Genomic DNA, 14,010 nt, shown 5'->3' with positions numbered 1-14,010 from the left:
TATCACCACACTTAGCACAGGCTTTAGAACCTCTTTATGCACTGACTTCCCTTACTAGAGGATGGGCCCTTTGAGAGATGGTTCATACATTAACCATAGGCATGCCCGAAGCCTAGGCTCAGTGGCACGTATAGGCTTGCATCCTAACTAAATATTTAATGAAGGAATGAGGCCGATCTTCATGATCAACTGTAAGCTTTCGCTAAAATATGAAAGCATACTGCTAATCAGAGAACAAGTGAAGCTATTCAATATATCACAAAACTAGGTTCAGCTAAATATTATTTGTTTATGATCATCAAGTTGGTAGATTAATACCTACCATCAAGGTTCAAAATAAAACTACAAAAAAAATAAATAAATAAAATCAACTCAGTTAATTCATTGCATGGCTCCATGCCTGTATTCCCTGATACCAAACAAATAAAACCAGTGAAATCAGTATCTTCATCTGAAATAAGGAAGCAAGACCAGATGACAGCTATGGCATCTAGCAACTTTGAGAATCTGTAATATTATATGAGTTTTCCAAGTAATATATCTAATTGCAATCCAATCACCTACAAGTTAGTACAAAAGTATCATTTTATTAAGGAATGTAATCAGAAAAGGACATGATGACAGACAAAAAAAAAATGGCAGTCAAATGGTGTGCATAGCATAAAGTACTTCCAGCCTCACATTAAACTTACCTCAGTGGAGTTTTCCTTTAGAAAACCCAGCAGAGCTAACAGAAAAACAAGATGGGGATGCCTACTCCTGAGGTCCCTGACTTAGATGCAAACAATGTTCCAGATTTTAACATCAAGATAATCTATAATGCTACTCAGGTACTACTGGGGAGCCAGGAACATATTTGCTGACACCTTCCACACAGCCAGGGAGCCTGTTCCCAAAACAACAGTAACTGGCCGCTTCCTGTCCAGTCTAACTTGATGATGGACACAAGCTCATGGTCAACATAAGGACTACTGTACAGGATCCTCTCACAAAAGTAACAAAGTCTACCATGTAATTTCATTCAGCCACAGAGATACATTATAGCTTACAAGGTATTTTATAAATGAGCAAGAACTAAATATTGGCAATTTATTATTTTTTTTATTAAACAAGAAAGAAAAAGCAAAGAGAATCCACAGGGCTGAATCTCCAGTCATTAAGCATTTGTTTCATTTTTCTGGGATCTTTCAAATGCATCACACAGTAGCTACAGCATGGTTCTGTTTCATGTTCACTGCAGTTAGATCAAAAGATAACAACCAACCAAAACAAATTGCACCACCTTCTCCTGAAAACAAATTGCACCACCTTCTCCTGAAAAGTGTCACTAGCAATTACCTGTAAAAGTCATCATCTGACATATATGTGAACACCTTCAAAAAGGGGGCCATTTCTTTGTATCTGAGAAAGTCTAAGCACTATCACTGCCTGGTGGGACTACACTCTAGACAACACCATTGCCTTCTGCTTGAATTTTGGAAACTCTTCAAGACGGTGAAGGACTCTGACCTCCAAACGGGGAATTAAAGCACTGGTTCCTTCACTTTCCTGTAGGGGAAACATTAACCTACACACTTAAAAATACCCAACCACTTAAATAATAAATAATTAAAAAAAAAAAAAAAGATAAAAAAAAAAAAATACCCAACCACCTTTTCTCCAAATGGAAATGTTCAGGGCCATTCATCAGCATTCGAAAATAGCAACAACACACCATGGATACGATATAAACAACCATGAAACACAATCCAAAAATAAGATTAAAAATTTATTCTAAAATTTGAATATGTACATATGACATTTCACAAGTTAGTCTACGTCAGTGGTAAAATTTCAAAAACTGAAAATCTAATTACCCCAGCCTGATTTAATCTTACTCTGTTTAATAAAGGAGAATTGTTAAATATTAATGGAAACATGTTCAATGTAGTAGACAGTGGCATCACCTGCATTCAAATTCTACACTTGCTACCAGCTGGATATGTGGCTTCAGGAATTACTAACTTCTTAATGCCTCTGCTTCCTCATCATTAAATGGAATATAATAAAACAGCCTATATCATGAGATTATTTTGAGGATTAAATAAAGTAACTCACATGAAAACCCTTAGCTCAGTTTCTGGCTCACTCTAAGTTTTCAGTGGCAGTGATAACTGTATAACTCTCAAATAGATAAATCCACAGATCTAAAAGAATTCCTTTGGAAACAGACTCAGGAAATGAGGATCACCTACTTTAGGGTGCATGATATCACTGGAAGTCTCCCAGATCACCAGGTCCCATCACTAGACTTTGCTGGTTTGCAGAGTGAGAGAACTCGGTTACACTGCTGGTTTTTAAGACCACTCTTTCCAAAAAAAGGGAGTGAACTGAAGGATATAAGCGGCTCCTCGGGTCTTTTCTGTAGCATACTGAGTTCCAAGGGAGCATCCATTTATAGCCAAGGGTTCTAAAACCAAAACTAATTTGGAAACCACTGGACTCTAATATAGTCTCTTGGATTTCTAAACGATGAAATATCTAACAAGATAGAATATCAGATTTAACTGAAGGAGAAAAAAACAGAAAAAACTTTAGGTACGTTTTTAATTACATGCCCTAAGACTCTACCATCCTGGGTTTTGAAAATCTAGTGAATATTTTTCTGTCTTTAGGTCAGCTCAATTGGCTCATTCTCAAGTTAAGTGTTTTTCTATCTGGAAAAAGGTTATTTTAAAAATCCTAACACTTCTTGTAACTCTGGCAGTGGAGTCAGTAAGTCCCTATTCATACCATAAATGGGTGAAATCTTGGTCAGGGTAGGGATGCAGGTCAATGGTGTCCCGGTGCCACCCATCTGCCTCTACTCAGTGCCTTGGTGTAGTTGAAAGCACAAGATTTCCTGCCAGCAAGGCTGACCCTGCAGTGACACACTACAAGCCTTGTACTGCTCTATTAGCTTTCTTTAGCAGAAACAAACAAAAATAAATAGTTCTGGGATAATATCCTTAACTCTTAATACTCTCTTTGTTCTGCTTTTATAGATATTTGAAAGAAAATGGAAGGCTCACACTTACCACCACCACACTCTTGGACGCATCCAGGACATGGATTACAGGAGCGCTGTATCTTGGAGCTATTTTAACTGCTGTGTGAGTTCTGGAAAGTGGGGTCAGGAAGAAAAGCATGTCCATCAGTGCTAACAGATCCTATACAACTCTTGTTCAGAACCATTAGAGATAATGTATTTTTATGGTGCTTTCCAGAGAAAGATTTCAAGGTACTTACTTACAAATATTGAACTTCAAATTCCCTTGTTAAATAAGAATGACTTTTTCTCCCACTCTAAGATGGAGAAAGAAGGTAAAATGATTTGATAAGCTGTAAAGTGATAGGCTACAAACAAGTCACGGACAGAATGAGAAAGTCCTTGTCCTGAGGTTCTTGACAAGCTGGTACTCACAGCAGCCCACCTGAGCTACGGGGGAACACAGTCGCAGGGAATCACACTCAACTGCTGCTAAGGCTGAGTTGAGTTCTAGCCTCAAAATGAGTTGGGAGATCTGCCAGGACCCCGAGAAACAGGAACCAGGCGGTAGTGCCAGGACACACTGTCCAACTGGCAACCTTGCATCTGGGGGAGACACCAGCACTCTTCAGTCACAGCCTCATCCTGTGCTTGTGAAAGGAAGCTCAAACCCACATTTCCACACAAAGCAGCAGAGAGAAGCGAAAGCTACAAAAAAGACTGGCTAAACCTCAGATCTCTATTAACACCCTGGTACCAAGAAGAAAAACCCTTTAATTCTTTATTTAGTTAACTCAAGTGTGAAACAAATTGTTCTTCTGGTCACTGAATGTTTAAAACAATAACATATGCCGCATAACTATCATTTCATTATAGATTCTAACAACTTAAAGTGAGAAGTAAAAACGTACACAGCCTCCTCTGGGGCCCCAAAGACAGAAGTGTCCAGTGCCTCTAATCCCATTTAGAAGGGTAGCCAACAACAGTTGCCCCAAAGATGAGATGTACTTTCCTATCTTCTCTCCTTACTCCTTCTTCTCTGAAATGGTAGGTATTCTTCCCCAAGTCAGGGGTTTTCATTTTTCTCCCCCCCGCCAAAAAATTTTTATTTGGAATGTTGTTCAGAACATGCCATTATATGAGAAAGAAACTAAGTAGTATGATGTTTAATGAAATTCTGTTTTTAAAAAACAAAGATCAAGTATTAATAATATAAATATAAATTAATTTATTAATTTATTTATTGTAAAGAGGCCAATAAAGATTGCAGTAATATTATACAATTTAAGGAAAAAACAAAACAAAACTACCTCCAACCTGCCCCTAACCAACCAACCTTCTACTTAAGTTTGTGAATATTTAGAAAAAACAGAAGGAATATATACTAAAAGGTTAACACTGATTTTACTGGGACAGAAATTGGAAAGGGAGAGATTAAATTATGTTTCTCTGAACTGTTCTGCATGGTCTAATAAACATGGATTACTTAAGTAATCTTTAAAAACCAAGAGAATATTAAAATTATAATAAATGTGTGAGTGTGATTTTAATAAGCTTTTCAGAGAAGATTAAAAATTCACTCCTACACAGACAGCCAGGCTAAACAGGATACTCCAAGCACATTTTTACTGGTCTTTGACTCCAAATATATCATTTATACCTTGTGATACCAAAACCACATATATTACAGATAAAAGAACATTTGGTTTTATATTTTCTAATAGCAACAGGTTTAAGGGGGATAATCCAAGCATATTTCTATGCATGTTTGACTCCCTTTCAACTTCTCCAAGGATCTATCCACTAGGGACAGATGTAACCCCCTTTAGCCTCCTGAAACATTCAAACTCCTACCAAAGCTGGCTCTCCTAGAATAGTTTTCCTATCTGGATGCAAAACTCCCTGACCATAAACGAAGAGGTAATTAGCCAGATTTTGTGGATTCTAAGAACTTGCATTAACTAAAGTCTACCCTAAGAGAGAAAAGTGCAAAACAGGTAGGAAGAATCTACTTGTTATATTTCTTACAAAGGCCCTGTACTCCAAATTTTAAAATGCACATCAATCAATAATAATAAAAGAGAATATCCAATTAAAAAATACTTAGGGAGGAAGGGCAGGTTTTTGACAAAGCAATTAAGATGCCCTGGGGATGTCCAAATCCCACACGGGAGTACGACACTTTGATTTCTAAATCCACTCCCAATTCCAGTTTGCTACTAACAGGTACCCTAGGAAGCAGGAGTGATGGCTCAAGTACTTGGGTCCCTACCATCCAGGTATGAAACCAAACTGAATCTTGACTCTCAGCTTTGGCCTGGTCTATCCCTTATTATTGGTAGTATCTGGGATGTGAAACAATATGGCAGACTGTTGTCTCTTTATCTCCACATCATCTGAATAAATAAAAATAAATATTAAAGAAATTTTAGGGACCAACGCTGTGACATAGCAAGATGAATTATCATCTGGACATTGGCATGCACGTGGGGTGCTGGTTTGAATCCAAGCTGCTCCACTTCTGATCCAGAGCCTGGCTAATGTGCTTGGGAAAGCAGCCTTGAGCCCCTGTACTGACCTGGAAAACTCAGATGAAGCTCCTGGATCCTGGCTTCTGGCTAGCCCAGCCCTGGTCATTGTAGCCATTTGGGGAGGGACCAGCCAACAGAAGATCTCTCTCCCTCCTTCTCTCTCTTTCCCTCTCCCTGCTCCTCCCCGCCACTGCCCTGGCAACTTTGCCTTTCAAGCAAATAAATAAATCTTCTAAAAAATTCATCAATTCATATATCCATATGACTTGGGTTACTTTTCTATATGGCTGTTACACATCTCTGTTGAAGTGCTTACTCAATGTGCCCAGTGTGATAACCTAGTGGCTAAATTTTCGTCTTGCGTCGCTAGGATCCCGCATCAGTGCCAGTTCATGTCCAGGCAGCTCCACTTCCCATCCAGCTCCCTGCTTGTGGCCTGGAAAAGCAGTCGAGGACGGCCTAAAGCCTTAGGATGCTGCTTTGACATGGGAGAACCAGAAGAAGCTCCCGGCTCCTGGCTTTGGATTCACTCAGCTCCACTCATTGCGGCCACTTGGGGAATGAATCAGTGGATAGAAGATCTTTCTGTATTCCTTTTCTCTATATATCTGCCTTTCCAATAAATAAATAAACAAACAAATAAATCTTAAAAAAAAAAAAAAAAGAAGTGCTTACTCAAAAAAAAAAAAAACTTGCTGAAGCAAGATTCTCTTCCAGTGTCATTACTTAGAATAGAGTCAGATTAGGAGATTATATCCTAAAATTCTTGGAGGTTGCATGACATGTGCTTTTCAAAGAATGCTCCAGCAACACAGTGAAGCAAATGGCTCCTGGGAAACACTCCCGTTGGCTTTTATTTTCCAAAAACTACAATGGGCACCAAGAGAGAAAACCAGAAAAGTACAGCCCATCAATAAATTAGACAGTTGAAAGAAACTTAAAGAGGTGATGGGACCCAGTTTTCTGCTTTCAGAATGAACACATTCACAGACAATGAGAACATACATTTTACAATAATTGAAGGCACAGTAGGTGAATTATCTCATTCTAATTTGATAAATGTGCTATAACTTTAAATGACTATTAGCAAGCTAATCTTGTCAATGGCATAGCTTGAGAGGCCAGTCATGTTGTTTCTGAATGGTTTTTCTGTTTGTTTTTCTGTAATGTCTGCTCTGGTAATAGATATAATATAATGGACTATTTGGTCAAGTTCCAACTTGCACAGGTAGTAAATTCCAAATCTTAAACTTGAGTGTTAAGTGTCCTACTATATAAAAAAATTCATTATGAAGCCAGGCTCACATGCATACAACTCATAATGTATCTTAATGCATCTGCCCATTTAATTATTTATTCTACTTTACAACTGTGTCTGAAACATCCCATAGGAGCACCAATTTGAGTTACACCTTTTCTACGTCCAATCCAACCCTCTGCTAATGGTCTAGGAAAGCAGTAGAAGACAGCCCAAGTACAAGGTGCCAGACACAGTTCCAGGATACTCGCTTTTGCCAGTCCTGGTCCCAGCATTACACCCATTTGGGCACTGAAGGAGAGGATGTAACATCTTTCTGTTTCTTCTCCTCTCTCTCTCTAACTTGGCCTTTAAAATAAATAAATAATCCACTGAAGAAAATAATCCCTTAAAAAGAGTGCTGTCATAATGGTACTAGATATGCTCTTTGAGAAAAAACAAACTCACTTTTCTGATGTAAGCAATAATATTCCAAATATGGAATCTCTCAAGTATCAAGAGATGCTAATAGACAAAAGACACAAAATCCCATAGCTAATTGTAAAAATTACTTTCTAATTAAATTTGGTATGATGGTTAATTTTATGTGTAAGCTTGCCAAGGCCATGGTATACAATATGTGATTAAGCTGAAATCTGAATGTTGTTATGAAGGTACTTCTAAAAATGTCATTAACTTTTCAATGGTAGATTTTGAGTAAAGCAGATTATGTTTCATGACCTGAGTGAGCCTCATCCTTTTAAGACCTGAAGGCCTTAAACGACTGAGGTCCTCTATCAATTCCTGACCCATGTTTGCAAGGAAAAAAACAAAGTTCTGACTCCAGACTGCCTCAGACTCAAGACTGCAACATAAACTCCTGCCTGGGGCTCCAGCAAGATTTTAGACTTGCCAACACCCACAACCACATGAGCCCATTCTTAAATAAATCTCTCACTCTACATAAACACAACCTATTGGTTCTGTTTCTCTGGAATTCTGGAATTCCTATGACCAAACCTCTATTGCATTCTTACTTCATAAAAGTAAACTTGTGGCACAGTGGTAAGCTGCTTTCTACAACATCAGTGTCCCACGTGAGTGCTGGTTTGATCCCCAGCAGCTCTACTTTCAGTCCAGCTCTCTGTTAAAGGCCTGAGAAAGCAGTCGAGGATACCCCAAGTCCCCACACCCCTGCTGCCCACGCAGAAGACCTGGATAAAGCTGCTCAGTCTGGCCTAGTCAACCCAGACTGCTGTGGTCATTTGAGGAGTGAAGCAGCAATTGGAAAATCTGCCTCTCCCTCTCCCTGTAATTCTGCCTTTGAAATTAATCAATCTTAAAAAAAAAAAAAAAAAAGAAAAGCAAATGGATGCCATGGAATCTTCAAGTCAACACTCCAGCTTTCTACTGTTCCTTATCAAGGTGGACAATACATGACATAAAAAGTCTAGTATCTATAATTAATATATATCTTATCAAATATCACCATGATTAGGATCCTAAGAAAAATTTGAAAAATCAAATAATGATCACATGATCACAGGCGCATTTTCTTCTCTTTACAGCTTCTACCCCAAAAAGTTTCCCAGAAACAATTCACCAAACTGGTACTTTAGCTCATTCCGGCTTCTGAGTTTTCTATCTTTCAACTGTTATAAGGTTAGAATTTCTTCAAGGGAACCTGTATTTGTTTAGTCAGACACCTGCCTCACAACAGAGTGGGCCAAAGTTCAAGCAACATCTCTGTTCCAAAAAATACACCTCTTCTACTCAGTTCAGTTTTTAAAGTGACAAAGGTTTAGTAGAACTCCCAGAAGCTGAATAGAAAGTGAAAACAGTAAGATAATAACTGTAAGAAAGAAGAATCCAAAAAACACAAAGGAATCCAGAAAAGCCCAAAAAGTCATACAATGTGAGAGGTATGTTCCAAGTTTTTTATAGCTTTGGCACAGGTCAAGATGGGAGAGTTCTTATGTTTATATAATAAGGAGTCAATGTGCTCAGTGTAAGGGACAAAAACAAATCAGGTTTCTTCCTGTTTTTTTTTTTTAAACATTGCTACTTAAGAGAATTTAAATGAGCAAAAGGCTCATTAACGTGACTTACCTAGAAGTGGTTGCACCGCCAATCAGCAAAGGAATCTTTATAGCTAATCTCTCCATTTCCTTGGCAACAAAAATCATTTCATCCAGGGAAGGAGTGATGAGTCCTGATAGTCCAATTATATCTGTTATTTAACAAAGGAAACAAGATATAAAAGAATGAGAAGGAGGATAAGAGAAAGGTATAAAGACATTTTTGTAAAATGCTTTGTAATAAAGGGCACAAGGCCTAACATCAGTTCTCGATTTCTACTTCCAAGACATCTTCTCTGTCTGGGGATTTCAATTTATTCTTTACTTTTGGTAGTAAATAGAATTAAGAACTTAAAATTATAAGAATGCACTAATTAGTCTTAGGGAGCCATGCAACATTTGACAAGGTTAGTTCATGGTTTCCCAGACTTGAATATGCCACAGTTTTCAAAGAAGCATAAAATGGCTTAATAGAAGTGGGGAAAAAAAATCTAATATGACTACTCCCTTGCAAAAAACCTGGTCCTATTACCTGCCTCTCGAGCTTGAAAAAGGTTCCATGGTCAGTCATCACACCCCTCCATCACCCCCAAAGGAAGGTGCCACAACAGCCCCATGCAGGACCTGGTACGCAACTATTTCAATATCCCACATATCCTGGGCTGGGATACTACTCTTTACTGGCAAACTGACTCTTAGGGAAAAATGATATAGTGAAATGTCCAAAAGTAGTCATACAATACCTGCTTTGTGGTCAAGAGCAGCTTTCAATATCTTATCACAGGGAGTCATGACTCCTAAATCAATAACTCTGTGGTAAAGAAATGAGATGAGAGAAAAATTAATGAGAGTCCATTAGACACAAACTTGAAATGAGCATTTTTAAAATTTCTGTCATTAAAAATTACTCTAACATAAACTGGAATCACAATGAAATGCTCAATAAATATGAGCCAATACTATCATTAGCTACCATTTAAAACGCACTCAGTATATCCAGGCATTATAACTAAGCTTTTCCAGGACAGCTTTACTGAGATAGAATTCACGTTTCTTACAGATAAGATGCGTAATTCAGTGGTTTCTAGTATTTTTAAACTGTAGCAAAGATACATTATTTTTCACTATAAACATTTTCAAGTATTAGATTCAACGGCAGTGATTACAGTTAAACACTGTATAATGATCACTATTTACTTCTAAAATGATTTAATCACCCTAAACAGAAGCTGTAAATTTCTGCTTTTCTCCCACTCTCCCCATAACTCAGTTCCAAGTAATCTCTATGCTTGATCTTTATAAATTTACTTACACTATATATTTTCTCTAAGTGAAATCTCAAAGTATTGGCCCTCCTGTATCTAGTTCATTTCCCTTAGTACAATGTCTTCAATGTTCATGTTTTAGCATATGTCAAAATTCCATCCTTTTTTAAAGATCAGTGTTTGCCTATTTATTTGCTGAAACATACTCGGGTTATTTCCACTACACACAGATTTTTGGGTAGGCCATCCTATTCACCCTTCATAATAATTCTGGGATGAAAATACAGCTATGGCCCCATTTTCTTGAGGAAGAGCACAGAAAAGTCAAGCAACCTGTCCCGTCCCACATTTCATCCACAGTGTGAGAAGATGAATCAGTATATGACACCAAAATCCATTATTTCATCCATTTGGGACATTTGAAAGAGTATTGGGAAATCGTTTAATAAGTACCTGTTAAGACATGGAAGTCAGTGAGAAGAATAATCAAGAAAAGGTTTGTTCCTGTACAGAAGAGGCTGATAATGAGGAAATCTGGCTACTTAAGCATGGCAAAGAGGGAGAATGACTCAGGGAACAAGTAAGCAAGAAAGATGAGGAAAACTTGAAGGAAAAGCAAACTCTAGATCTCTCTCTCTCTCTCTCTCTCTCTCACACGCACACACACACACACACACACACACAAGACAGAGGGCGGCACAGGGGCAGAAAACTCTCTGGAGTATAGCCTGAGAAAATAAAGTAACATCAATCAATCAATGGTGAACTAAACCTCCTGGAACTCAGAGAAGAGGAAATGTCTGCCCTGGAAAATGATCTCCATTTTCACTTCCACGTTTTAGGTTTAGGGAGTATTCACAGTCATTTCTACAATGAAATTTGATTATGAGCATCTGTTAAAAGACTACAAAATAGGTCATGCATTCCCACCTATTTCATGAGTCAACAACTCTTAAACAGGTAAGGACGGTTAAATAAAAACAAAGAGTGCCTAGGACACACTAGAGGACCCTGATGGGTCACTGGACACCAGCGCTGCAGACCTGCTTCCCCCTTATCAACTTTCGGCCTAGCGGATTCTTAGGTTGTAACCACATCACATTTTTTTTAAAAAGGTTTAAAAGAAAAAAAAAAGCAAGCAGGTATAGATTCCTCAAAAAAGGCAAGACAATTTCAAAACAACGATAACCAAATTTAGCTTTGCTGGGGCGAACCCAGGAGCAAACAAATATTAAAAACACTAATGATGTATGACCACTACAGGTTTTAACAGGAGTAAAATGCTACCAGGACACTTTTCTTGAAAAAACGTAAGCACATCAACAACAACATATTTTGTTGTTCAACAATAGCTGAGGATAAAACTGTTGCACATAAAATTTGGCAAAATAGAATACTGCTTTTAAATTAATACAAAAAGGCATGCATTTTTTTTTCAACACTGCAGACATTTTTCAAATTCAATTAAAAATCATCTGGTGGCAAGAAATCATCTTGTTTTCAGCACTGCCTCTTCCATGAACATCTTTTTTTAAAAGAGTTATTTATTTTTATTGCAAAGGAAGATAATACAGAGAGGAGCAGAGACAGAGAGGAAGATCCTCCATCCAATGGTTCACTCCCCAAGCAGCCACAATGGCTGGAGCTGAGCCAATCCAAAGCCAGGAGCTCTTCCAGGTCTCCCACGCAGGTGCAGGGTCTCAAGGCTTTGGGCCGTCCTCGATTGCTTTCCCAGGCCACCAACAGGAAGCTGGGTGGGAAGCCAACCTTATGGGATTAGAACCAGTGCCCATACGGGATCCCGGCGCGTTCAGGGCAAGGACTTTAGCCACAATGCTATCGTGCCAGGCCCTTTCATGAACATCTTATGTGTGTGCAGGTTGCTTTGTTTAAGAAAGAGAAGAGATTGCTGTGACTGAAACAGAAACTGGAAAGGAGACAGTTGTAGGTGATGAGTTCAAGGAAGAGGACCATCAATATCACAGAAGCAGTTTTTGAGTTCAAACTAAAGCTTGAATACCACCACCCAGACACTGTAATTAAATTGGCCATAGGTGGGGCCCAAGCAGCTCCCAGGGGAACCACAGACAAAGAGTTCCCAAAGCTGCTACCAGAGCTCTGGCCTTCCCTGAGAGAGAAAGTCACTGCAACAAGAAATCTGACTGAAGTTTTAACAGATTCACTTTGGAATGAAAGAAGCACAGGTGGAAGCGAAGACGTCAGCCAGGCTGCTACAGAAGCCTCGGCAGGAAGCTGTGTAGGGAGTGAGAAGTGGTCAGATCCAACACTGTGATGGCAGAGCTGTGGATTTGGATTATATGTGGTATATGAGAATACATCACAAAAGTCAAAATGACTCACGATCGTTTCTTTGGGAAATAAAACTGGAATTGTCACTTACTGAAACAAGGAGAGAGGTGTTCGCAAGATGTTGGGGTCAGCTCAGTTTAAAAAACACTAAGGTTGGAAAGAATCAACATGGCAGAATAGGGTAAGGAAACATTTAAACAAAGAAATATTAGCCAGTGTAAAGCAGAGAGGGCACATTCCAGGAAATAGGAAAGGACAAAACGACAGTAGAGGGGTACCTGGAGACTGACAGACACAGGAAAGCAGCGGACACAATGATGCGGTGTTACAGTGACTGATAACCCAGCAGCATTCAGTGAGGGGCAATCTGAACTGCACCCTGCACCGGCAGCCAGAACTCCACCATCAAAAAGGTGGGAAGGGTCATTCACCAGCAGCTGAGGAGGTAAACGCAAAGAACTGCCCATCCTGCTGGTCTGTTTGATTTGACCAGGAGCAAAGACAGAGAAACAGGTTCCAGACGGGCAGTGCAGGAACAGGGTGCATCTCACAGCCCAGTCCACACCCTAGAGCCAAGTTGGGCACCATTTTGTATAGGGAGACAAAGGTTATGGGACAGGACTGCACATGCACAGAGCTGGGAGTGAACTGATTCTGGCTCAGTGAACTGCAACAGCGTGTCATCCTACAGGTTCCACCCAAGATAGGTCCAGGTAGCCCTCAGACCTGATGGCCAGCATATCAAGAACTCTAGGAGTGCCATTTTGTACAGTGTAGCAAAAGCCTTAAGACTATAGGGACAACGTGAGCAGTGCATGTGCTGAGCTGGGAGCGAACTCATTGAGCTCTGCAATGCACTGGTCCCACAGGGAAAATAATACCGACTTTGGCATCCTTTGGGTCAATATAGGTCCATGTGGCCCCCACACCTAACAGCCAACAGGTTCCAGCAAGATCAGTACCACCAACAACCTAGCTATATAGGACTCCTGGTATCTCCTTAATCCTGGGAACTGTTCCAACCGGAAGTGGGAAAAAAGTTGTACAGATGCTGGACTCTTTGCCATTGTCCATGTCCTCAATGATGGACATACTACTGTTTATGAAGAACTATACTATTGTAATAATATAGGGGAACTCAGTGGGAGGGAGAGAGGACTGGGGAGGGAGAAAGGGAAATCCCAGGACCTATGGAAATGTATCATAAAATGATAATACCAATAAGTTAAAAAAAATTTTAAAAAGCTTCTCCTTTAATATATAACAAATAAAAAGCTTTTAAACAATCAATTGCTAGTGAGCATGTGAAAGATGGGATTAATATGTCCATAACTTACCTACTTATTTTTAACCTCAGCTGAATAGTACATTATACAACATTTCCATTCACACCCATATACTGCATTTTTTTTTTTAATTCATGCCAGACAAGGAAATTGAGAGCAACTAATGGGGCCCAGCATTATGGAGCAGTAGGTAAAGTCTCAACTGCTCCTCTTCCAATCCAGCTCCATGCTAATGCACCTGGGAACACAGCAGAGGATGGCCCAAAATCTTGGGACCCTGCACCCATGTGGTACTG

At 39.3% G+C, this 14,010-nt stretch overlaps 1 protein-coding gene across 1 annotated transcript in view; it reads right to left on the bottom strand.

The window, feature by feature from the left end:
• Positions 1 to 14,010, bottom strand: part of MTR (5-methyltetrahydrofolate-homocysteine methyltransferase) — a 96,632-nt gene that overhangs the window by 15,828 nt on the left and 66,794 nt on the right. The window contains exons 23-25 of the mRNA XM_004578514.4: positions 9,597 to 9,664; positions 8,885 to 9,005; positions 3,057 to 3,138 (exon numbers count right to left, since the gene is read on the bottom strand). Of these exons, the coding sequence (XP_004578571.2) occupies positions 3,057 to 3,138; positions 8,885 to 9,005; positions 9,597 to 9,664 (271 nt within the window). The remainder of the gene's footprint in view (positions 1 to 3,056; positions 3,139 to 8,884; positions 9,006 to 9,596; positions 9,665 to 14,010) is intronic.

This window comes from Ochotona princeps, chromosome 10 (assembly GCF_030435755.1).
Source record: "Ochotona princeps isolate mOchPri1 chromosome 10, mOchPri1.hap1, whole genome shotgun sequence".
Taxonomy (NCBI): Eukaryota; Metazoa; Chordata; class Mammalia; order Lagomorpha; family Ochotonidae; genus Ochotona; species Ochotona princeps.
This window is presented reverse-complemented; position numbering and strand designations above follow the sequence as displayed.